Here is a 26,156-nt window from a genome sequence, read left to right as displayed (position 1 = left end):
AATAGTCATTTTAATTTAAAAGGCAGATCCTGCAGAGAGACAGAGAGCTCTTTCATCCACTGTTTCACTCCCCAAATGACTGCAATGGCCATAGCTGAGCTGATGCAACAGCAGGACCCTCTTCTGGGTCTCCCATGTGGGTACAGGAGCCCAAAGACTTGAGCCATTTCCTGTTGCCTTCCCAGGTCATAAGCAGGGAGCTGGATTGAAAGTGAGACAGCTGGGACCAGAACTGGCAGCCACATGGGATGCTGGCATTGCAGGTGGAACATTAGCCTGTTACGTCACTATGCAGGCCCTAGAAGTCTTTATTTTTTTTTTTTAAAGATTTATTCATTTTATTGGAAAGGCAGATGTACAGAGAGGAGGAGAGACAAAGATCTTTCATGACTCCCCAAGTGACCACAACAGCTGGTACTGCGCCGATCCGAAACCAGGAGCCAGGAGCTTCTTTCTGAGTCTCCCACACGGGTGCAGGGTCCCAAGGCTTTGGGCCGTCCTCGACTGCTTTCCCAGGCCACCAGCAGGGAGCTGGATGGGAAGCGGAGCTGCCGGGATTAGAATTGGCGCCCATATGGGATCCAGGAGTGTTCAAGGCAAGGACCTTAACCATTACGCCATCACGCCGGGCCCAGAAGTCTCTATTTTGAAAAGCAGAAAGAGACAAACATCTCCCATTTGCTGGTTCACTTTTCAAAAACCTGAGCTGGCCAGGACTGGGCGTGCCTGAAACCAGGGGCCAGGGCATCATCCTGGAGCGGGGAGCAGGGGATCTCTCATGTGAGTGCCAGGGACCCAACTACTTGAGCCATCACTGCTGCCTCCCAGGGTGCCCCTTAGCAGGAGGCTGGATTCAGGAGTGGAGGCAAGATATAGGATGTAGATGTCCCAACTTGTGTATTAACCACTGGGCCAAGTGCCCACCTTCATGTGGGTCCTTTGGGTAAACCAGACCTAAAGAGAGCCAGGAGAGTTCTGGAAGAACTCAGAGGGATGTGCAGGAGCCAGTTACTGCCAGAAAATAGAGTCCTCATGTGGCCACAGTGAGTTTTTGAGAAATCACAGAAATGAAGAATGCTACGTAGGACCTAGATTATCACTGGTTAGGAGAGGCAGGGTAATATGATGCTCACAGCATCTGAGTTTGTATCTTAGATTTGAATGTTATGAACTGTGTGACCTAGGGCAGATGTGACCTTGGGTAGGTGACCTTACCTCTGTTCTAGTTTCCCCGATCTATACAGAAAGCACCTGCCTTCTGAGAGTGTTGGAAAATTCAAATGCGTTAATGCATGCTGACTGCTCCCAGCAGCAGAGGACACCCCAGTGGGTCTTACCAGACCTTCTACAGGCTCATTAGCTAGTACCCTCTGGAGGGGAAGCCTCCGTGGGATGATCAACTATCTAAACCAGGACACTGTGGCTCTGTGACTCACAATGCAAACACAGCAGGTGCACCTCCAGTCATCCCCAGCCAACTAGCCAACCAACCGGTCTTCCCAGTCCTAGGTGCCATCTTTGTGTAGGACAAAGGCAGCAGGCAGCTTATCTGTGAACGTGAAGGGCCAGGCCTTAGGCATCACATAAAACCTTCGCAGGAGGTTCCCTTCTAGGAGCAGGGACGTTGCCATGTTCTTTTTACCAGCGAGGCAGCTAAGGTCCAGAGAGTTGAAGATTAAAGCCACAGCACAGTAGAGTCCAAGCCTGCGCTCTCGCCTGTACCATCCTACTACTGCGGGTGTGAGGCAATGGTCAGGAGTGGGTGTTGAGAGCTGGGATGGCGTGGCTCTGCGCTCTGCCGTGGCTCCGCCTGCCGGGCTTGTCATGGAGATGGAGAATACTTTATTCCCGTGGGGCTGATATTTCACAGCCAGACTGCATGGAGCAAAGAATGGTGGACACAGGGGTTGACTGCCAGATGGGTGCCAAGGGTCTGTCATCAGGTTGCTGAAGCCAGTTCCAGGACACTTGGGAATCTGACATGCAGCTGGCAAAAGTGGATCTGGTCAGCCATTGCCACCTGACACTCCCCTGGCTGGCGGGCTGCCCCAGGCCCACACGCTGGAGGACAGCAGTCCAAGGGAGACTCTGGCAGCAGGGACAGAACCCAAACAAAGGGTGGCTGCCTGGAGCACCAATGTTGCTAGAATGTAGGCATGGTTTTTATTTATTCATGTATTTATTTTTAAAGATTTATTTATTTATTTGAGGAGGGGAGCAACACACACACAAAGTTGGTCCAGGCTGAAACCAGGAGCCTGTGGTGTAGTGAGAGGGATCCAGGTGCTGGAGTCATCCTCAGCTGTTTTCCCCAGGAACATTAGCTGGGAGCTGGATGGTAAGTGGAGCAGCCCAGACTCCAGCCAACAGTGATACGGGATGCCAATGTCTCAGGTGGTAGCTCAGCTTTCAGTCCCATAACACCAGCCAGGTATGGCTCTTCAAATGAGGTTGCAGAATAAAGATATGCCCTCTCAATGAATGCAGTAGCCTAGTAGCTAAAGTCCTTGCCTTGCATGCGCCAGGATCCCATATAGGCACTGGTTTGTGTACCAGCTGCTCCACTTCGCATCCACCTCCCTGCTTGAGGCCTGGGAAAGCAGTTGAGAACGGCCCAAAGCCTTGAGAACCTGCAGCTGTGTGGGAGACCCAGAAGAAGCTCCTGGTTTCAGACCAGCTTGGCCCCAGCCATTGTATCCACTTGAGGAGTGAACCAATGGGCAGAATATCTTTCTCTGTGTCTCTACTTCTTTCTGGAAACCTGCCTTTCCAATAAAAATAAATAAATAAATATTTTTCTTAAAAAGGCAAACTTTGAAAACTTTGAATGTGTTAGCCTGGGATTCACCTGGAAATACTCCAGCAGCAAGAGAGAAAATATATTTGCATAAAACCGGGAAGCAGGATATTAAAATATTCTTCAAACAAGGACAGCAGAGTGTTGGTGATGGTTGCAGCAAAGTCACAGGTGCATAAATGCTCATTATACCTTTTTAATTTTTTAGGAAAAGGTGTAAGATGTTCAAATGCATTTAGATCCTAGTTTTAGACCAAAAAAAAAAAAAATACCCCAATTTAAAAGCACAGACAAGAGGTAGGCCTGTGATGTGGGAGTTAAGATAGAGTTGAGAGGTTTAGTACATCTGAATCTTGTATTGAGTGCTTGGCTGGAGTCTGGCTCCTCTCCCAGCTCCAGCTTCCTGGTCCTGCAGACCCTGGGAAGAGCTGCAGGTCATGGCTCACCCACCTGGGAGACCCAGGAGGAGTTCCTGGTTCTGTCTCTTTGTTTCTTTTCTTAAAGATTTTTCTTTCAAAAAAAATTATGAGAAAGGCAAAGTTAGAGAGAAGGAGAGAGAGAGAGAGAGCGAGCGAGAGAGAGAGACCTTCCATCCTCTTGTTCACTCCTAGAAGGTCACAACAGCTGGTGTTGGGCCAGAACAGGAGCTTCTGCTGGGTCTCCTCCGTGGGTGAGAGGCCCAAGGATTTGAGCCATCCTCCACTACTTTCCCAGGCCACAGGCAGGAAACTGAATTAGAAGTGGCATCCGAATAGGATGCCAATGCCACGGACAGAAGCTAAGCTGGACCCACTCTTTTCTTTTTAAAGGCTTATTTATTTATTTGAAAGGCAGAGTGACATTGCAGGTGGAGTGGGCATAAGGATAGAGAAAAATGCTCCATCTGCTGCTGTGCTCCCCAGACAGCTACAACAGCCAGGAGTGGGTCAGGCAGAAGCCAGGAGCCCAGGTCCCTGGTGAGGTCTCCCATGTGGGTAGCTGAGACCCGAAGTCTTGAGCCATCACCTGTTCTTTCCCAAGTGCGTTAGCAGGGAACTGGACAGGAAGCAGAAATGCTGGGACAGGAACTGGCAACTTCCATGTGGGATGGAGACGTTCCACAATGCTGGAACATCTTTCATTCACTGACTCCTCTGCCCTGTCACTCTGTGTTTCAAATAAATATCATTTTGAAATCATGTGTGTGAGGATCTTCAGAAAATTCATGCCAAAAACATATCATGAGAAAACTGTGCAGAGATTTTTTAAAATTTTCACCTGAACAAAGTGACTTTTTCATGGCGTGTTTTCTTCCTGGTACCTTTTGCTGAGCCTGGAGTCACACATATGCCATCTGTTTGCCTTATCTCCCTAGGTTTCTGTGGTCTGTACTAATTTTCCTGACTCTACTTGTTTGCTTTGGTGTTTTGTTTTGTTTTGTTTTGTTTCCTCGTGGCCTGGATAGTTCTTTGTTGAGCTCGCATCTGCTGGTTCATTCCCTGCTGGTTCATGCCTACAATGGCCAGGACTGGGCCAGAGCCAAAGCTGCAAGCTGGGAATGCAGTTTCCCATGGGTGGCTGGAGCCCCAGTCCTTGAGCCAGCACCAGGGCTGGTGTTAGCAGAAAGCTGGAGCCAGGAGCCTGAGGCAGGAGTCACACGCTGGCTCTCTGATGGGGAGCAGTGTCGTAACAGCTAGGGTAACCACCTGCTCCTCGTGCCATTTTCCGCAGGGCTTTTCAAGTCCTTTCTCGTCAACCAACAACCCCAGCCTACACCCTGCCACCCCTGCAGCCACCAAGCTGTGTTCTATTTGCACTGAGCAGCATCCCCTTCTAGCAAAAGATGGTTTTGCAGCGTGCTGTTATCTGCCCTGTAACTGCCTAGCAACTGTGTGAAGGTCAAGGAACTCCTCTAGGACAGACCCAAGGATTGTTAGATTTGAGAAAAATCTATCTGGCTTTGAGGATCCGGTGTACCCTCCGAGCTGACATGTTAAGCCCAGTGGAGGAAGGAGAGGCGAGGGGAGGGCATGCAGGTGGCCACAGGCCTTCCTGGCAATTGGGAATGTCAGGGGCGTTCTGTCCCAGAGATTTTGAATCTTGAGGATTCCTTAGGATCTGCAGAGAAACACACTCCACCAGTCCCTTAAGGAGGCACATGAGTGGAAAGCTGCTGTGGCCTCCCCCGTCCCGGCAAGGCAGAGAAGGATATGGGAAGAGGCTGTCAAACCTGAGGCAGAGCCCCTGTGTGACTACCCCTTCACTGTCCAGCTCCAGGCCAGAGGGCTTCTTTCATCCTACGCTTTAATCCAGGAGAGAGGATTCCAGCTGAGAAGGTGCTAGATCAGAAAAGAAAGAAAGGGGGAACTTGACCAAGTGAACACACCAAGGCCTCGGGGTGGGAGAGGGTGGCCAGGGAAGAAAGTGGAGGATCTGGAGAAAAGACCACAACTGTGGAAAAGAGTGCTGGGTGAGGGTTGCGACCACGCAGGATCCAGAGCCTGTCCAGCTGGGCCCAGGACTAGGCTGGAATACTGTACCTCTGGTACTGGGAGGAGTTCAGTTTTATGAAAACATGAATTTGGGCCCAGAGCAGTAGCCTAGTGGTCAAAGTCCTCGCCTTGCAACTGGCGGGATTCCATATGGGTGCTGGTTCTTATCCCAGCTGTTCCACTTCCCTTCCACCTCCCTGCTTGTGGCCTGGGAAAGCAGTCGAGAACGGCCCAAAGCCTTGGGACCCTGCACCCATGTGGGAGACCCGGAAGAAGCCCCGGGCTCCTAGCTTCAGGTTGGCTCAGCTCTGGCCATTGTGGCCACCTGGGGAGTGAACCAAAGGACAAAAGATCTTTCTCTGTGTTTCTCCTTCCCTCTGTAAATCTGACTTTCCAATAAAAATAAATCTTTAAAAATAAACATGAATTAGAAAATGTTTATTTTGTTGCAAAATTTGGAATCCATGTCAGTGCACTTTAATTTTATTTATTTATTCAAGAAAGAGACAGATTGCCACCAAAGGCCTCTAAGGACTAGGCTGAGTAGAAGCCAGGAGCTGGAAGTTCATTCTGGGTGGCAGGGCCCTAGGTCTTCCAGGGTGCCTGCCCATCAGCAGGGAGCTGGAATCTGGAGTGGAGCAGAACTTGAGCTCAGATTCTCTGTAGGGATGTGGACGTTGTAACCAGGGGCTTAACTGCCACACCAAGCATCACTCCTTCTTGTGCTTGAATTTCAAAATTGTTTTATATGAGGGCCAGGTGCGGTGGTATTTGAGTTAATCCTCTGCCTGCAGCGTCAGCATCCCACATGGGCACCAGTTCGAGTCTCAGGTGCTGTGCTTCCAATCCAACTCCCTGCTTATGACCTGGGAAAGCAGTGAAAGATGGCTCAAGTCTTTGGGACCCTGCACCCACGGAAGTGACCCAGGAGAAGTTCCTGGCTCCCAGCTTAGGACCTGCCCAAGCTGTAGCCTTTGAGACCATTTCAAAAGTGAACCAGCAAATAGAAACTCTCTGTTTCCATCTTTCTATAACTCTGACTTTGAAGAAAAATCAGTCTTTTTTAAAAAAAATTGTTTGACACAAAAGTAAACTTTCATTTTTTTGGTTTTACTATCCATAAAATTGTTTAAGTACCTTGATAGACGCACAGGGCACGCTTGGGACAAGGCTGAGGGAGGAAGCAGGGGCTCCGATCAAGCCGAGGTATGTGGGTTTGCCGTGAGAGTTGGCCGTGAACTTGTACCACCTGTGCAGGCCTCCGTGTACGACTCTGTATTGCCAGCATCCTGGGTGGTGCTCAGGTGGCAGGAGGGTGGGAGCCGACGTCCAACCCTGAACTCCTGAAGCTTCCAGAAGACGCTGCGTGGCCTGCAGGCTCCTGAGCAGCCCTGGAAGCTGCAACTGATCTCTGTGTGAGGACATGGCTGCCTCTGCTTGGGCTGCTGGCTGTGAGAAACCCAAACTGCCGAGCTCCTTAGGCCTGGAGGCCACAGCCCTCCTCGCTGCAAGGTGGCATTTTTTTTTGAAAGGTCTTGAGCCTCTTTAAGGTGATCCCCACCAACGCCACTCAGACAGGGGTGTCCCAGAGTGACTGAGGGGTCATTTGTCCTAGTCTTTGAAGTATTTTAGGTGGGGAAGAACTTTTTGTTTTGTTTCTAAAGATGTATTATTTGTTTAACAGGCAGAGGAGACAGAGAGGGGGAAAGATAGGAAGAGATCCTTCGTGTGCTGGTTCGCTCCCCAAATGGTTGCAGCAGCCAGGTCTGGGCCAGGCCAAAGGCAGGAGCTGAGAACCCCACCCTGGTCTCTCACGTGGGTGACAAGAGGCCAAACACTTGGACCACTCTTTGCTGCTTTCCCAGGTGGATTAGTAGCAAGCTGGATCAGAAGCAGAACAACCAGGACTTGATTGAAGCCCTGGGGACAGGAGACTGAAGGCAGAATTTGGACTGGAGTCCTCAGGAAGTGGGCCTCTCCTAGTATCCTACAGGAGGCCAGAGGAGCCAGCAGCACCAGCGACCACCATGGGTCCTCTTGCCACCCTCCCCCCCACTCCAAGTTCAGCCTCAGGGAGCCAAAGGGGTGTGTGCCATGGTTGGGAGGCTGGCCTGTGTGTGTCATTTGCACAATGCACCCACATGCACTTGATGCTGTGTCTACATGAGGGACATGGCAAGTGCAAACCCCTTCCTCCCTGTCTGAGCAGATGCAGGAGTTGGAGCAGAGGCTGCTGGAAGCGGAACAGAGAGCAGAAAACGCGGAGACCCAGGTAACCGGGGGAAGGAATTGGCAGCATATGCAAGGGAAAGGACTGTGAGCCTCGCCTGGCCCTTCCCCAGGGCCCAGACAATGAATTAAGTAATGACCATTCAGTGGGTTGGCCAAGATTACCTTGGGTCAGGTCTCTGCCTAGGGGTCACAGTCTGGGGCAGGAGGAGACATCGCCCTAGGACTGGCCATGCCCCTCTCCCACATCCCCCACAGGGGTGATGGAAGCCCCTCCTGATGTCATGGATACTTTGCAGATGGGTGTGATGGAGGAAAAGGTGAAACTGTCCAATATGAAGAACCTGGAGGCCACAGGCAGCCTGCCCCGCAAGTACCAGGAATTGCTGCAAGTCCTGCAGTGCAAGGATGAGCTCATCCGCCGGCTGGAGGCCCAGCTGGAGGCGCAGGTAAAGGCTGGGCAGCGACAAGCTCAGCACACTCGGCACCCGGCACCCGTGCCGGTCAGGCTGCAGGCTCGCTGGGGCTACTCCAACTGTGGGCATTTGCTAGGTCACCGTTGGTCATTTTAAGCATTCGTAAAGCGGGTTTTGACAGCCTCATGGAGTTGGCAGCGTTCACTCCAGTCACCCAGGCCAATATCTGACATGGTCAGTGCTCAGCAGTGCGAGTTTTCCTGCTCGAGGCTGGCCTCGCTGTGCCTTGGTGACATGCGGCATACAAGGCTTATCTACAATATGGAGCAGCACAGGGCTGATGGCCAGCCTTGGTCATCTGGTTGACCAAATGACTCAGTGAATCTACAAAGCAGAGATCAAAATTGCCACCTCTTCTGAAAATTGGGGTCTCCTCTCTGAGCATGTGGAGGCTCACAAGAGACCACTGGCCAGTCAACACCGAGGCTCTGCTGAGGACTTCTGGAATCCACCTCTGCCCAGCCTTCTCACCAGCTGCCTCCTGGCTCAGTGTCCTCTCCCTGCGACGAGCCTACTTAGCTCTCCCCAGGCGCCAGAGCCACAAGCAAAGAAACCACTGACCTGGTCACATGTCTGTAATCATTTACTTTACTTGAAATGACAGACACAGGCAGATGTCTTACCTGTTGGTGCAGTGCCCCCAGGTGTCTGCGGTAGGTGGGGCTGGACCAGCCTGAGGACGCCGTCCAGGTCTGTCATATCACCTGCTCTCCCCCAGGGAAGGCATTAGCAGGAAGCTTGAATCAGAAGCTGAGCTGAGAACCCAGGTGCTAGGACCTGGGATGTGGGTCTCAGATAGCACTTTAACTACCGTGTTATACATTTTAAATTCCTACGTGAATATTCTCCATCATGTCAATTCACACTCGTTGACTGGGCACTCCCTTGGTCAGCGTGCCGTCGTACACTGGGGAGTACCATGTGGGAGATATCAGGCTGAGCAGTCTCTGATCAGTTTTTCTTTCAATTTTGGAGATACATGATCGTCTGTTTGATGGGCTGCTAATGAGAAGAGGCAGCATCCTGAGGATTGGTGGACAACATGACTCCTGCTAAAGCATCTTAAATTGGGAGGAAAAAGATCATTTTATAGTTTTCATCAGTAGATTGTGATCACAAGAGAAGGAATGCCGAGTATATGAGGACAAAAATCCAAATATCAGGGTTCTTTAGCATGTTCGAAGGGATTATGTTGGCTTACTCTCCCAATGGCTGCAAAGGTTGGGGGCCCCAAGCTAGGAGGCGGGGACTCCATCCAGGTCTGCCACATGGGTGGCAGGGACCCAGCGACTTGAGCCATCCCCGCTGCCTCCCAGGTATGCCTAAGCAGGCAGCTGCCGACAGGAGGTGGAACTTGGCGTGGAACTCAGTTACCGTGGGGTGGGGTTCAGGCGTGCTAGCCAGCGTGCTAAGCCCTGCCCGTTCTGAACTTTGTGCACTTGCTCCTTGTTCTCACTGGACTGAGGGATGCCTGGGTCCAGGCCCTGTGCTGGACAGGAGAGATAGACTGCCTGTTTCAGGGGTGACCTGAGGGCTTCCCTGCTGACTCCCAGCAGATAATCTTAGGCTATGATCTCTCCTTTACGACTCTGCTCTTTGCTATTTTGAGGGACCTACTTCAGGAAGTGAATCTTGTTTTTGTATTTTACCTGTAAAGGTAATACAGAAGTAATGTGCCTTTCGGGTAAAGTAAGCAGAATTATTTACAAGTTTGTGGAGAAGGCAGCATGTGTGGCACAGTGGGTTAAGCTGCTGCCTGTGATGCCAGCATTCCGTATAGGTGCTGGTTTGTGTCCCAGCTGCTCCACTTCAGATCCAGCTCCCTGTTAATACACCTGGGAAAGCAGTGGAAGATGACTCAAGTGTTTGGGTCCCTACACCCATGTAGGAGACCTTGAAGAAGCTCCAGGCTTCAGCCTGACCCAGCCCCAACCACTGGGGAAAACAGATCCATTTTCTAAACTACTTTTTCTATGAGGCCACCACTGCAGTCACTTGCTGTCTCTGCTCAGGTCTTCTCCCCTGCGGCTCTCCACTCTGCAGGTGACTCATGATTCACTCAAAGCCCTCCCTTTCTTGCAGAAGCAAATGAGAGCCGAGGAAGCAAAAACCGTGCAAGAAAAAGCTGCCAAGATCAAGGAGTGGGTGACACTGAAGCTAGCAGAGGTGAGTCGATAACTCATCTGGGGCCCTAGCCAGTGTCAGGGGGTGGGGTGGGGGGACAGCATGATGGAGCTGCCCCTGTCCCCCAGGGCGCCCAGCCTCATCCAGCCCATGGCAGGTCAGCTTTGTATCCTTCATCATCTACTCTCAGCAGTGTGGACACCGAGAAGTTTCATCTCACCTTCTCTTTCCCTTCCTGACCTTCCACCTTGATGGGGCTTCCCTGCAGCTCTGCACTTCCTTTGTCTCCTTTGGATGTTCGGGTGGGGGTTGGGGAATCATTTCTGAGAAGTCTCCCTCAATTTCCTTCTGAACACACACACAGACTCCACCCATGCCATCCATCTTTTCTGGCTTTTTATAAATATGTTTATTTGAAAGAGAGAGACATCTTCCATCAATTGGTTTACTCCTCAAATGGCTGCGAGGACCAGTGCTGGACCAGGCTGAAACTAAGAGCCTAGAACTTCATCTAGGTCTTACACCAGGGTGGCAGGAGCCCAGGCACATGGGCCAGCTTCTGCTGCTTTCCCATGGGCGTTAGCAGGGAGCTGGACCGGAAGTGAACCAAAGCTTCCCCTATATGAGAGGGTGACCTTTCAAGTGGCAGTTTATGTGCTGTGCCACGGCCCTAGTGCCCCTGTGAAGCTTTTGAAGTACCTGTGTATATACAGTTTGCCCTTGTTTTTCAACCCAGTGATGCAGACTGGGTTCACAGTATTATGCAGCCATCAGCACTGACCATCTGTACAACTCTCCTTACCCTGCACCCCGCCCTGTACTCACTAAATCCTGATTCCCCAGTCTTTCTCCCCACTGCCCCCTCATCAGTAAACCCCATCCCCCCTTCCTTCTCTATCCACTCATGGTGTGTTTTTCCTTCTCATTTTTTTTTTTTAACTTTGAGTTATGGGGTCAGCATTATCCACATGAGCACTGGTTGAAGTCCAGGCTGCTCCACTTCTGATCCGGCTCCCTTCTGATGCCCTGGGAAGGCGGTGAAGGATGGCCCAACTACTTGACTTGCTATACCCAAATGGGAGGCTCCGACTGAGTTCCAGGCTCTTGGCTCTGGCCTGGTTCAGTTCTGGCTGTTGTGACCTTTTAGGAGAGTGAACCAGTATAGGAAAGATCTCTCTCGTTGTCTCTCTCATTGTCTCTCTCTCTCTCTGTAATTCCATATTTCAAATAAATATTAAAATCTGAAAAAAAACAACTTGCCAGTTAACTTGTAGTACTTACAGGTTTGAACAATGCAGTGTGCCAACATTATATAAACAGTGTACACCAGTCAAACTTGGCAGCCAGCCTTTTCATTTCCTTATCTTTTCTTTCTTCTTGGAGCCTGCCTCTCTTCTAAGTCTTTGCACAGAAAGACTTGTTGTGAACCACAGTTGCCTGCTGTGCTGTGGAACACACAGCTCCCCTTCCTTTGTATGACTGCTTTAGTCCTTGTTATGCCTGCATCCACTCTTTACTCCTTCCCTACTCTAGGGATCACTCTTCTAAGACCAGGAATCCAAGTACTGACATTTCTTTAACTTCTGTGTCTGAGTGGTTTTGTGTCTAAGCGCATGTCGCTTAACGTTCTGATTTCAAATCCCGTCCATTTGGCTGCCAGGGTCAGGTTTTTGTTCTTGTGAATTGCTAGCATACTGTTGTGTGTCTGTGCTGTATTCCCCTAGCCATTCATCCAGGTGGACACCTAGTTGGCTGTTAAGAGGAGTGTTACAGTGACCCTGGAAGCGTGGTGCTGCTAACAGACCTAAAACCACCTCTTTCTTGGAGTGGGCATTTGGTGAAGCAGTTAGGGCACCACGTGGGATGCCCACATGCCATGTCATATACTTGAGTACGTCTTTCAGTCCTTTTCCCATCCATCTTCCTTCTCATGTGCACCCTGGGAGGCAGCAGATGATGGCTCAAATGTGTGGGTCCCTGCAATGAACATGGGAGACCTGGATGGAGTTCTGGCTCTTGGGTCTCAGCCTACCTCACTCCAGCTTTGCCAGGCATTTGGGGAAGAAACCAGTGAATGAGAGAACTCTCTGTCCATCATCTCTGTCTCTGTCCATTGCCCTTGCCTTTCAGAGAAGCAAAAAGCTAAGTAAACAGAAACAGCCAGCCTCTTTCTAAACAGAAGGAAAAGGATTGCGGATTGGAAAAAGACAAATTTCTTCCTCTTCCTCTTGGTCAGGTGTTTCATACCTGTAGGGGGTGTGATTCACGAGGCTGCCTGTCTCCTGTCTTTGGATGCACCTGTCAGGTCACCTGCTGGGCTACAGATTCTTGGGCCTGATGCGTAGGTTGCCTCCTTATTCTCTAAGCACTGATTCATGATACAAGATCTCAGGAAGATGTTAGATTATTTAAAAGAAAAGGCAGGCAAGGCGGTGATTGCAGTAAACTTAGAAGAAGCAGGTTCCCTTTAGCAAAGAGAGAAGGAGATTGTGGATTGTGGAGGAGCAAGTCAGACATCAAAGCTGCCGGTGAATTTTTTTCTTAACCTGGGTGGTATACCTGTGAGAATTCATTTCAGAGCCACGTGTGAAGCTATGCACTGATGTGGGGGTGTAGTTTTCTGTCATGGGAGGGTTTTCCAAAAAGTGGTGGAACACCGAATTGAAAGATAAAACATTTTACACCAAAATAAATTTTTGAAATCCATGCATGCATGCAAGGGGATCTTCAAAACATTCATAAAAGCCTATTTTAAGATGTTATACAAGCATTTCAAAAATTTAATTCCATTCTCCACAGACTTTTTGAAGTACTGTCACATGACACAATTTTGTTAAAGGTTAAAAATAACTAGAAAAGGAAGTGTGGGGGCTGCCAAATGGAATTCCGCCCCCACGCAAACCAGTTGGCATGGAGGAAGGGAGGGGACCAGGGCTCCCCAAAAGGATTAGTCCTGGATGACCTGATCTTTTTTTGCAAAGACTTGGGCTTTTATGTTATCTGTTTTCACCATTCAAAGTGCTATTTAAACTTAAAACTACTCAATGTCATTTAATAAAGTGATCAAAATGGAAAACAACAACAGCAAAACACAAACCTTAGGCTTTTAACCCTATTTTGAATTATGTGTCTGAATGTGTAGAATGGCTAATTCTTTGTCTTTTTGCTCAGCTGGAGATGGAGAATCAACAGCTGAAAAGCTGTAATCAGCACCTGGTGGAGCAGGTGGGAGCCCTTCAGGATGCACTGGAGGGTAGGTGGGCCAGGAGGTGAGGGGTGTGTGTTCAGGATGCACTGGAGGGTAGGTGGGCCAGGAGGTGAGAGGTGTGTGTTCAGGATGCACTGGAGGGTAGGTGGGCAAGGGGGTGAGGGGTGTGTGTGTGTGTGTGTGTGTGTGTGTGTGTTCAGGATGCACTGGGGGTAGGTGGGCAAGGGAGTGAGGGGTGGGTGTGTGTGTGTTCAGGATGCACTGGGAATAGGTGGACAGGGGGGTGAGGGTGTATGTATGTGTGTATGTATGTATGTATGTGTGTGTACATATGTATATGTGTATTCGCTCCCATGTGCATCATAAATGAGGTTGGGGCTGAATCACAGCAACTCTTATTATGCCTGGTTTTGCTCCCACCTGCAGCTCTTCGGATGGCGCCTTCAGAGAAGCTTCTGGTGTCCTCCCAGGAAACCCCAGAGAAGGAGTGTGTGCCTTCTGGGCCAGGTGCCCAGCCTGTGCCTCAGGACAGTGGCTCCCAGGCTCAGGGCTTCAAGGCGCCTGTGCCTGCAGCTTCTCCCGGTGCCCTGCAGAGCAAAGACCTTGTTTGTGAAGCACGAAGCCTCTTGGCGGATTCTAGTTGCAGTGTGACCCCATGTGGGAAAACAGCAGAGGCCCAGCCACTCCAACCCCATCTGGGAAGAGAGGGCTCTCCCAGCCGGCTGGGAGTAAAGCCTCACGCCCCCAGATGTGGTTCAGCCCCCTGGGGTGAGGACCTGGTCCTCGCCCGAGGAGGAATGCTCCCTGTGACCAAGACCTGTGTCAAGGCAGGGGGTCCTGGCAGCAGCCTGACCCTCCCCAAGGCACGGGCTCCCAGCACCCCCCGGGATAGCATCCAGCTGGCCAAGAGGCACCACAGTCAGCCCCAAGTGGGCCCTGGGCACTTGGATCAAGTGGTGAGCATTGAGATTGGTACTCTCTCGGTCCTCTATCCCGCTGGCCTTCCCAAGCTGAAGGCTGCAGCTCAGATCTCGGAAGAACCAGAGAAGATGGAGATGGAGGAGCCACCTGCACCAAGGAAGAAGGAAGACAGAGAGAGCCCTAAGGCCTCTGGAGCTGGGCTGGAGGAAGCGGAACTGGGGTGCAAGCCGCCCACACCGCCCCTGCACCGGTTTCCATCCTGGGTAAGTGATGACTTGAGGGCTAGGCAGAGAAGCAGAGGATCAAAGCCAACCTCAGGAATGCTGTGCCTTGAGCCTGTCTACATGCTGTTCCCATGAGGCTTCTATTTACCCATGGCCCCGGGAGCCAGAACCGTGGAAACTGCCTGCCTGAGAAGTGATGTGGGCAGTAGCCATCACCGTGTGCCACCCGCTAAGCTGTGTGTCTCACATACCATGCATCTTTTGCACTCACCTTTGCAGTTCAGAGAATATGTCCTGTACAGACAGGAATCCCTGTCACCCTCATCATGTCTTTACATGGCCTTAGGTCATGTTTCACTTCTTGGTCCAGTACCTTCTGTACCATTCCACATCAAAGTCTTCAGGCAGCTCTGGGCCCTCCTCCTCCTTGGGCCACGGCTGAGCCTCACACCTGCACAGCCCTGCCCGGCACTCCTTAGGAGGCAGGGTGTCCATGTCCAGGGCCATTGCCAGAATGCAATGTTGTGGCTCTTGGTAGAGAATGTGGAGCAGGTAGAGCCATCCTGCTTGACCAGCAGCACGGGGTAGAGTCGTGCTTAGGCCTGGCAGTGCAGGTGACAGTTGGCAGAGAACAGAGGCCCTGCAGGCAACAGTTGGCCACTGGCCCTAGTGGCAGCAGAGGTCCAGGCCAGGACAGCCCCTCCCTGCCCTCTTGGCTTCCAGCCCCTGCCCCCCCCCCCCCAGGCTGCATGAGGCACCAACCTATGGCCTCCACTGTCGCCGAGGAGGAACTCTTGACAATCGGAAATTTGATCCCCGCTGGCCATGTGGGAAACAAGCCAGGGACAGGGACTTCTTAGGGTGCACCTGTGCCGTCCCCCGAGTCCTGTGTTGCCTCATCTTTGCATCTGGAGTTGAACTATTAACTCAGTTACCGTAGGCTGGTTATTCAGCCTCTAGGCCTGAGTTTTCCCATCTGTAAAATGAAGAGTGGCTTCCACTTTAAGGAGATGCCATGGTCTGTATGCACTAGGCTGCTTTCATTTCTGAGTCCTAGTTCCATACTTGTAACATTGGGTGAAGTGATTCTTGTCTGGAGGCATTGCTTCTGAGTCACTGAAGAGAACTGGGGGAAATGGAGGCACAGATGGCCAAACTGGCCAAAAGTTAAATCTTCCGAAACTGGGAGGGGCTACATGAGCATATTTTGACATGGCAAGGATAGGGGTTCCCAACCACCTACTCCTCACGCACGCACCAGCCTCGCTGGGAAGCACCCTCGCAGACACACCCAAAATAATGCTTTTCCAGGTGCTAGGTATTTTCCTTCTAGTCAGGTGGCAGCCTAAGATGAGCCTATGAGGTCTCTGTGGGTGCTACCAAAGGCAAGTGCGGCTCACAGCCACCATTTTGTAGGAAGAGAGAGAGAGAGTGTGTGTGTATGTGAGTCCAGCCAGGTCATGGGGCGGGCATGGGAGAGGACAGGGTGGACATATGGCCACGACACTGTCTGCTGGAATGTCAGCCACTGCCATGGGCAGCGTTGAGTCCCTGGAGAAAGTTCAGGTAGAATGCGTCTCCTATTAGTGTCCTTTGCAACTCGTCTCTGAGGGGAACGAAGCCACGGGCAGGGAAGTCACCCATCCTTTCAGGCAGGACCAGACCGGCCATTTCTCAGCAGTCCATTTTCCCATCCCAGGGAGTTCTAGAAACTGTTTTGTTCTAGAAACAGACTTGCGTCAAACAGTCCTTTGTTGAACCTGAGTCCCTCAGGCTTGAGTTTCATTTCCTCCGTGAGGGTCGAGGTCTGCCCCAGTTGAATTCCGTGACCACTCAGAGAAAAAGTCATCTTTTTGATGCCTGTTTTCGTTCCTGCGGCAGGACGCCCTTCCTCTCTGCCCCTGTCTCTTGCCCTGAGGTGCCTGTAGTTACCTCAGCGGCTCCTCCCCTCTCGCCAGCCAGGCCAGCCAGGGCGACCCACCGGAAGCCTCTGGGGCCAGCGGAGGCTGCCTGACCTCCCCCCGCAGCCTCTGTGACTCACTCACCAGTCACCTGAGCAGGCTTTTCCCCCAGAGGCCAAGTGGAGCCTCGGGATCTAGAGAAGGGCCTTGTGGGTTGTCTGGGTAAGAAGTGAGCTCTCCGGGCCTATGGGGGCTCTTCAGAAGCAGGGCTGCCCTGGGTGGCAGCGGGGGGAGGGGGGAGAGTCTCCCACAGCAGCGTCCTCTGTAGTTTGGTTCTGAGGTCCCATGGGGGTTTGGTGAACTTTGTAGCTTGGGCCTGGGGGCTAACTGGGAGCGTACTCCCAATTCCAAATAACTGGCCTCCAGATTGCCCTTGAGGTGTGCCTCTGACGGGTTCTTCATCACCCTGGACGTTTAGGGTGACCCCCTGACACTGCTGATCTCAAAGATGTGCTCAGTTAAGAGGATCAGGTTACTGCCCCCGCTTACTTTTTTTTTTTTTTATAAGATTTTATCTGAAAGGCAGAGTTATAGAAAGGGAGAAACAAAGAGATTCAACAGCACCCACATCTGGGTCAGGCCAAAGCCAGGAGCCATCAGCTCCATTCTGGTCTCCCCCCGTGGGTGGCAAGGGTCCAAGCATTTGGGTCACCTCCTTCCACTTCTCCAGGCGCATTAGCAGGGAGTAGAATGGGCGCTGATACATAATGCTGGTGTCACAGGCAGTGGTGAAACATGCTATGCCACAAGCACTGGCTCTGCCTCTGAGTGCCCAAGGAAGAGGATAGAAGGGAGAAAGAGCGAGTAAGAGAGAGAGGTGAAATCTGTGGGGCACTGTACAGGGAACTGCAGAAAAAGTATGTGAAGATGGAATTGAAAGCTAGATTTATTTGCGAACAATGGCTTTTGAAACCCATTCATACTTTTTCTCTCAATATGCATTTTCTGTGAACTCATCTTTTTGTTTCATTTGTCTGAGGACTCCGCGAAGTACCTGCCCGTATCCGTAGATATTAGGTGATTGGTTGTGTTATCTGATTCGCATGGCTACCTGAAGGAAAGGTCATTGTTGTTAGCTCTTAGAGGCTCAGAAATGACCTAACCTGCCCAAGGTTCCTCTGCCAGGAACCAACCCAGCCTGGCAGTGCACCCATACCTTCCTGCCTCCCTCCTCAGCCATGTGCCAGGAGGGGCTGGGATTGTCACAGTGCTGGGGCCTGACGTCCCTCGGGCCTCTCATTCCAGGAGAGCCGGATCTACGCTGTGGCCACATCAGGCATGCGGCTGTCAGATGTGTCTTCCAGAAGTAGCGCTGCCTGCTGTGGTGAGTCCCTCTGAGGCTGGGCAAGGTGGGGGAGATGCTGGTCCCCTGCTTCCTTTTCCAGCAGGTGCATCCCACAAGCAGGGGCTCCCAGCAGGGAGAAGGCAGACAGCTTCAGCTCCTCATCAGCTCTCTGACATAGGGAAAGAGCTGGGCTGGAGCAGCGATCAGGATTCAAGGTGGCCCACAGGGGGTCCTCCAGCCCAGCCCTGTACCTGTCCAGAATTTTCTTCAGGATAACTGGCTGTGGGGCAGGAGGAGCCCATGTGCCAGACTTGAGCCATGGGACACCCTGTAGATGACATAGCAGCCTTTGTAACTGACCTCAGAGAGAGGGAGAATAGGTGTGATCATGTGGGGAGTCAAATGGTCAAGTCCATTGTGGTAAACCCTATGAGGACCACGGTCCCTGAAGGAAGTCAAGAGGCGGGGGAGGAAAAGAAGGTGACAAGGAAGGATTTGGTGCCCCTCCCGAGACCTCTCCCCCAGGCTGCTCCTGAAGGGGAGCAGGGACACCCGTTTCAGTGTCCCTGCTCCCCCATGCCCTTCACTGGGTTATGCCTTTGAGTTCATCTCTCCCTCCTTCTTCTCTTCAGCTTCAAGCCCTCCTGCCCTCGCATCTCCTGGACCATTCTCTGGCCTCGTCTACAAGAATGTCACCGTGCCTGTCTACACAGCTCTGAAGGGGGTGAGAAACTGCTCTGCAAAGAGCAGATGTTGGGACAGACATTTGGCCTAGCTGCTAAGATGCCAGTAAGATGTTTTCATTCCATTTTGGAGTACCTGAGTTTGATTCCCAGCTCCTGCACCTATCTGCTGATGCTCAAGTGACTGAGTTCCTCGCTTCCAGCTTTGGTCTGGCCCAGCCCTGGTTGTTGTGAGGAATGGGGGAGTGAAACAGATGAAGCAACAGAAAGAGAGTGCACAAACATACTTCCATTTAATGCTCTACTCCCTAAATGTCTGCAGTGGCCAGAGCTGGACCAAGCTGAAACCAGGAGCCCAGAACCCCATCTAGGTGTCCAAAGTGGGTGACCAATGACCCACCTTGGGTCATTGTTCTGTTGTTTTCCCAGGTCCATTAGTAGGGAGCTGGGCCTGGAGTGGAGCAGCCAGAACTCAAAATGGCATTCTGAAATGCCAGGCTGGCATTGTAAATGTTGACAGAACCCATTGTGCTATAATGCTGGTCCTTTTCAGATATAAAAGAAAAAATTTAATTAAAAGGAGAGGCCACTGGACCTGGCTTGTGATGACCGGAGTGGTGCTCAGAGGTCATGCTTCTGCACACACAGTGGCCCTCGTCAGAGGGCTCCGTCCGCTATTGCATGTCACTTTGCTTTACGCTAATGAAAGGTTTGTGTTAGGAAATATGTACCTTGACAAAAAACTGGAATCGGTATGAACTTCTAACAGTCAGAAGGTTAGGATTCCATGTACACCTGCCCTTTCTCCCCTCTTTTCACATGTCTGGGCGTCTCCCAGGTTCCAGAAACACTGTGGTCCCTTCTACACTTGTTGCTCTAGAGGCGTACATACGTTCTCAGGCATCAGTTATCATTGTAGCACATTGTTTTCATAGGCAGTTTCATTTTCTTGTTATTGTTTTTGTTTGTTTTCAAAGATTTGTTTTGTTGTTGTTGTTGGGAGGTAGATTTACAGAGAGAAGGAAAGACAGAGAAAGATCTTCTGTCCTTTGGTTCACTCCCCAAGTGGCCACAATGGCCAGAGCTGAGCCGATCCGAAGCCAAGAGCCCATAGCTTCTTCGGGGTCTCCCACATGGGTGCAGGGTCCCAAGGCTTTGGGCCGTTTTCAACTGCTTTCCTAGGCCACAAGCAGGGAGGTGGATGGGAAGCAGAGCAGCTGGGACACAAACTAGTGCCCATATGGGATCCTGGCATGTACAAGGCAAGGATTTAGCCACTGAGCCATCACACTGGACCCTTGTTATTGGTTTTGTAATTAAAATGACAATACTTAATAATGCTTTTGATAGATGAATAGAAAGCCAAAAGTGAGTGTCTTGTCGCATCACTTTGTCCTAATTCTGACCCCAGGGATAGCTTGATGAATGATGATCTTGGTGTTTATTCTGCAAGGCCCTCTGATACATTTCCAAATATGCTGTTCCTCTCTCGTGCACACAAAGGCAGTCACATTGTACATGAGTGGCTTACCTGCTATGCCACTATGCCAGCCCCCAGGCTGCTGTTTCAATTGATAATTGTATGTGGCCTGAATGATACTATCAGCATTCAAATGGTCCTTGCAAAAATAAAGGCCCCCTTCCCCTGCTCCAGGTGCACCACAGCCACCTGTGCTTTCCAACACTGATTATAGTTTAGGTTGTGTTCTTATTTCTGCAGGGGAGGAAGAAAAGAATAAAATAAGTGTCGCCTCGGACATCATCATGCAAATATAGCTCTGTGCTCTTTCATACCTGTATCTCCCTTCTAGAGGTGGACGTTTTCAGGACAAATCTTACGAATGTTCTTACATTTTGACAGGTGCTGTCAAATTATCTTCGAGAACAGTTGTTCTCATCACGGTATCATTGTTGCCGCATTCTCTGCTCACTGTGACCAACATCAGTGTTTTTACGTGTTGGCCAATAAGATCCTCTCACTGTTTCAGCTTCCCCATCCACTGGTAAAATTCCTGCTCTGCACTTGGCCTATGGTGTGGCTTTCTGGCCCCCTAGTGGCCGGGAGCGAGGGCGGCAGTCAGCAGGTGATTGCCCAGACGGGGCAGTTCCTTAGGGGATGCCAGTGGATAGTGTGTGCAGGAGGTGTAGACTCAGCAATAAAGACAGGAAGGGTCCCTTCACTGTTTGGAGCAGTTGTGTGTCAGTGCCCCGGCTAGGGAAGAGCCTTGATGTTACCCGAGTCGGGCTGAGCTGGCCACAGCCTCTACAGGCACTTGGAGTCCTGGCGCACCTGCAGGGCGGGAGGAGCTTGTTTGGCAGCCTGAGCTGCAGCAGGAGGAATCTGTGTTGCAGAGAGCCACACAGATCAGCAACGTGCCCTTCGTGGACGAGTCCTCCGGCTCTGACGACGACTGCAGCTCTCAGGCCAGTTTCCGGACGTCAGTGCCCTGCTCTGAGTCCCGCAAGGCCAGCGGCCTGGGCAGCCCCCGAGCCATCAAGAGAGGTGAAGAAGGGGAGCCACGAGGGGGCCCTCCCCTCTTGCCCAAGGCTTTTGTCCACATGGTAGTGGTCATGAGGGGGTCCCTGCTGGATCTGTGTCTGGGACCCCCTAGCCCCAGCCTGGGTGATGAGGTGGGGGAGAAGCACGTCCTGGCCTTGACTTCTCCTGCTCCTGTGGCAGGTGTGTCTGTGTCCTCTCTGAGCTCCGAGGGTGACTATGCCATCCCCCCTGATGCCTGCTCCCTGGACAGTGACTACTCAGAACCTGAGCACAAACTGCAACGCACCTCGTCCTACTCCCCAGACGGGCTGGGCCCAGGCGCGGTGAGCTGGGGGCACACTGCCACCCGACAGGCAGGGCAGGGCGGGAGCACACCATGGCTCCAGACACTGGTGGCAGCTGTGAAAAGGGAGGGAACCATGGGGTCACTGGAGGGAGGCAGGGGTGTGGTGGGCAGGGCACATTGACGGTCAGATATACAGAACCCACATGGCAGGGCGCAGGTGGCCCAGGAGCTCCTTGACCAGCCAGGAAGGGTCAGTTACTGAGCACCCACCATGGCTCCCTTCCCCAGCCCCACATGATGTGTTTATATGTATTAAATTACTTTGTCTGTCTGTACCCCACCTTGCGACCCTTAACCAAGTTACTGTCTATTGAGCCCTTACTTGCCAGGCACTGTGCTCAGAATGCCTCAAGCACTGGTCCTTGGTCCTTTCAGATTAGTGCCCCATTTTAAGGGTGGCAAGCATGAGACTAGCAGTAGTTGATCCATGTCTGTCTCACTTCCTGGCCCTGATCCCACATGTTCCCATTTTCACATGCCCTGCTCCATGAACTCTATACCCAGTAGACTGTGCCCCGAACCTGCCTTTTTCTTTTCCTTCCCCCCGCCTCACTCTTTCCTCTCAGCTTGTCCAAAGCTTTCCTTTGCTGAAGGCCTCCGTAGCCAGCCTCTGGGAGCCCCTGACCTGCCACCTTCTCATAGTAGCAGGACCCCCATGCTGTGTTGGTCCTCAGAGCATGGGATGAAACCTCGCAGAGGGGTGCTCAAGCATTATTTAAAACTCATGGATGACGAAGACGTGACTCCGCTGGACCGTGGTGGTCAGGGACCCCAGATGGTGTCCTCATTCTGCTCCTCCCCCTCCCCCTGGCACACTCTCGCCCCTCAGGAGTCACTGGAGAAGTCGGGGTACCTGCTGAAGATGGGGAGCCGTGTGAAGACATGGAAGAGGCGCTGGTTCGTCCTGAGACAGGGACAGATCACGTACTACAAGTCCCCGGTGAGATGGTCCAGATCCAGCACTGCGACAGAGATGCTGGGGGAGAGCGGGAGGCCTGGAAGCCACAGGGCAAAGGTGTGGCAGGTGGGAGAACAGCCAGGCCGGCACCCGAGGTGGCTCGGGGCCGCACAGGGGACAGCCGGGTGGGGAAGGCCGTCCCAGGCGGTTAGCATGGCTTCCTCCTCTTCAGGGCCTGGTGCCATGAAAGGCCTGTTCCTTAAGCTGCCCTCCCAGCAACAGGGCCATCAGCTTCTGTGCCTCCCTGCTGTGCCGTTCGGAGGCTTGGAAGCGGGTGGCTAGTTTGACAGGACCACTCTGGAAAACCATCTTTAATATCTTAAAGAAGGCAACACCACTGCAGTTAGTTGGTTGTGGCTGTCTCCACTGCCACATCAAAGATTCCCAGTCATCTTGTTCCATGAGAAGTATGCCCCAATTGATTAGTCATGTCTGCGGTGGCACTGGGGAGCGTACCTAGGGTACATGGTGGAACTTTGGGAAGTCCATGGAAAATGGAATTAAAAGGTGTTGGGTACAAAATAATTTCTGAAAACTATATGTTTTACTTAATACGTATTTTCCATGAACATTATATATTTTTCCTTTTTTCCATGAACATTATAAAAATCCTTTTTGTATACTGTTTTCCATACCTCATGTGAAGGATGTAGTAGAAAGAACTGAAGATCTTTATAATTCAGTGGTAGCTTGATGGCTTCTAACCCTCAGACACCCCCTTCTTTTTGGAGAGACGGGGGGAGGCAGAGAAACTGACAGAGAAATAGATGTCATTCCTTGGTTCAGGCCTGCAGTGCATCGGCCAGGAGGCTAAGGCCAGGAGCTGGGCACTGCATCTAGGCCTTTTCACGTGAGTGGCAGGGCCCCACCGCGTGAGCCAGCAATGTTGCATACAGGTCAGCATCAACAGGAAGCTGCAGTCGGGAGCAGACCCCAGACTCAGCCCCAGGCACTCCAACATGGGATGCTGGCATTCTAACGGGCGTCTTCATACATAAGCCAGATGCCCATCGGCCCCCACCCCTGGACACAATGTAAAGACCCATTCTGTTTGGGCTTTGTGTATGTGTGCATCAGGAGGACTCATTTTTCTAATCATGGCCCCGTTCAACTAGAACCTGAAGCCAGGGCAGTTTGTGCAGCACATCATGGCTTTTCCTCTTGCCTGTGAGCCGGAGTACGATGGGAGGGCAAAGGAGATACACTAGCACGCGTCCGCACTCCAGCTGCTTTCCTGTTCCCTCCTTTCCAGAGTGATGTCATCCGGAAACCTCAAGGTCAAGTGGATCTCAACTCCCACTGCCAAATTATTCGAGGAGAGGGGTCACAGACGTTCCAGGTGAGCTTGCTGCCGACAGAAGGCAGTGTAGCTGGTTCCCTCTGAGACAGAGCGGTGGGTGGACCACGTGCCTATGAACTAGAGGAGGTGCATCAGCATCAGGGTGTGGTCCTGGTTGATGGGTGGGAGAAAGGACGATGCGTTGGGAGCGGTGGGCAGGAAGCAGGGAGGCCCTCTACAGGGGTTGCCGACTTGGGCTGCCCCGGCACCCTGTCTGCTGACTTTGGCATTTCACCCTCCCCAACTGATGCGCAGCTCGTCTCCGAGAAGAAGACCTACTACTTGACAGCCGACTCGCCCAGCCTGCTGGAGGAGTGGATCCGTGTGCTACAGAGTCTCCTGAAGGTGCAGGCCACAGGGCCTCCTGCCACGCCTCAGGGTGGCACCAAGCCCACCGTCAAGGGCTGGCTGACCAAGGTATGGAGGGAGGAAGAGAGGCTGGGAAGGAACAGGAGCCACGGAGGACCAGGGCTGGGGCATCCCTCCTTGCCCATGGCTCCCCTCTACAGGAGATTTCCTCCCAGTCCACAGTGACCGGGCCCCAGATGCGGCCTGACCACACAAGGTAGTGGGGATGCTTCCCAGCGCCTGTCCTAACGTGGAGGCGGGAAGGGAAGGCCTGTGCCCATTCAGGGCTTGTCCCCCACCTCCACCACAGCACAGAATTCCTAGCTGAGTGAGATGAGCATTCAAGGCTTTGGGGATCCCTAGGCCTGTCTTGGAGACATTTTATTTAGAGTCCTTCTGGTGGCAAAGAGCAGAGATGTACTTCTTGTCCTCAGGAGAGGGAAGTGAACAGGAAGCTCGTGAGCTAGAGCAGAGCGCACACATGGATGCAGCCTGCCACCGCGGCCCTGCTCAGTGTGTGCTCACGTCATCACTGCCTGTCTGCAGTTTGTGTTCTCCTGGGGCTTAGCCTGCCAGAGCCCTGACCGCCCCCCTGGCATCCTGGCAGCTCTGGCTCCCCGCCAGCAGGTTCTTCCTGCATTCCTAGTCACGGAGGTGGAATGTCTGGTTGGCCTTTGCTAATTTATATGTGAAGTACTCATGCGTGTCTGTTGGGCACTCGGTGACATTTCAATACTGTTTTCGTGTGTGGTGGTCAGACCAGGGGACTTAGCAGGCTCATCACTGCAGGCATTGATTGTCGCTTTGTAATGGCAACATTTAAGATCTTCTCTACTGGCACCTTTGAAAGAGTTCATTACTGTCAGCCATAGTTATCCTACTGTGTGTTATACAAACACATGGGGAGTTATTCCTTCTGTCCAGCCTCACCCCAGTGCCTGTTAGCCATCCTTACTCCCGCTTTTCCTCCTCCAGCCTGTAATAAGCATTTTCCATGCCTTTTCTTTGTTTTCAATTTTATCGGAAAGGCACAGTGACCAAGACAAGGCTGGAGGGAGAGCTCCCACGTGCTAGTCCATTCCCCAAATGCTCGTGACAGCCATTAGCTGAGCCGAGCCAAAGCCAGAGGCCCAGAATTCAGGCTGCATCTCCCAGATAAACAGATATGACCCAAGCATTTGAGCCATCATCTGCTGTCTCCCAGGGTGTGAGTCAGCCAGAAACTGCATCACAAGCAGGGTAGGCAGGACCCGACCAGGCATTCAGATATGCGTTGTGGGTATCCCAAGTGGCAAGTTGACCACTGTGCCAAATGCCTGCATTATAGCTCGTCTTTTAATGGCAGATCAAGGGTCACAGAGTAGCCCACGTATTGACAGGCAGGGTGCCCCGTGGCACAGGTGTGGCGCAATTGTTGTGAAGGGATGTTTCAGGGGTGCGTATTTGACTTAGCAGTTGAGATACAAGTTAAGGAGCCGTGTGTTGGGTGCAGCCGTTAGCTGGCTGCTTAGGGTGCTTGCATCCTCTACTGGGATCACTAGGCTGTAGTCCCAGCACCACTCCCAGTCCCGTCTCCCAGCTGATGCGCACCCTGGGAGATGATGGCCGAGTACTCACCTAGGAGACCCAGACTGAGTTCCTGGCTTCAGCCCAGCCAAGCCCTAACTCCTGTGGCCATTTGGTGAGCACCCTTTCTGTCTGTCTCTTTGCCTGATTCACATGAACAAATATGCTACCAGGAGCTGATGTTGTGACAAAGTGGTTTGCAGTGTTGCCTGCAACCCTGGTATTCCATATGAGTGCCAGCTCAAGTCCCAGCTCCTCCACTTCTGATCTAGCTTCCTATTGATGTGCCTTGCAAGAAGGTGGAAGATGGCTCAAAGATTTGGTCCCTATCAACCATGGGGAAGAGCAGAAGGGATATTACTCCAGGCTTCGGCTGGCCTACTGCCCACCAATGTGGTCATTTGGGGAGTGAACCAGCAAATAAAAGATCTCTCCCTCCTCCCTAACTCCTTCTTTTTTTGTAGTTCTGCCTTTCCAAGAGATAAATGAATCTTTGTTTAAAAGAAATTTTAAAAGCCAGGATGTCTAGGGCTGGCAAAATGGCTCAATTAGCTAATCCTTCACCAGCAAGTGCTGGCATGCCATATGGGCACCCATTTGTGTTCCAGCTGTTCTACTTCCCATCCAACTCCCTGCTTGTGACCTGGGAAAGCAGCAGAGGATGGCCCAAGTCCTTGGGACCCCGTACCTGCGTGGGAGCACCTGGCTCCTGATTGGCTC

The 26,156-nt window shown here is 51.9% G+C and overlaps 1 protein-coding gene across 1 annotated transcript in view; it reads left to right on the top strand.

Annotated features, from left to right (window-relative positions):
- Positions 1–26,156, top strand: part of PLEKHH1 (pleckstrin homology, MyTH4 and FERM domain containing H1) — a 40,371-nt gene that overhangs the window by 2,300 nt on the left and 11,915 nt on the right. The window contains exons 2-13 of the mRNA XM_040975631.1: positions 7,478–7,540; positions 7,797–7,946; positions 10,056–10,139; positions 13,269–13,350; positions 13,732–14,489; positions 17,657–17,735; positions 18,329–18,420; positions 20,732–20,882; positions 21,060–21,202; positions 22,055–22,165; positions 23,436–23,522; positions 23,778–23,939. Of these exons, the coding sequence (XP_040831565.1) occupies positions 7,478–7,540; positions 7,797–7,946; positions 10,056–10,139; positions 13,269–13,350; positions 13,732–14,489; positions 17,657–17,735; positions 18,329–18,420; positions 20,732–20,882; positions 21,060–21,202; positions 22,055–22,165; positions 23,436–23,522; positions 23,778–23,939 (1,962 nt within the window). The remainder of the gene's footprint in view (positions 1–7,477; positions 7,541–7,796; positions 7,947–10,055; positions 10,140–13,268; positions 13,351–13,731; positions 14,490–17,656; positions 17,736–18,328; positions 18,421–20,731; positions 20,883–21,059; positions 21,203–22,054; positions 22,166–23,435; positions 23,523–23,777; positions 23,940–26,156) is intronic.

Source organism: Ochotona curzoniae, unplaced genomic scaffold (assembly GCF_017591425.1).
Source record: "Ochotona curzoniae isolate NIBS_2020 unplaced genomic scaffold, NIBS_Ocur_1.0 contig_2688, whole genome shotgun sequence".
Taxonomy (NCBI): domain Eukaryota; kingdom Metazoa; phylum Chordata; class Mammalia; order Lagomorpha; family Ochotonidae; genus Ochotona; species Ochotona curzoniae.
This window is presented reverse-complemented; position numbering and strand designations above follow the sequence as displayed.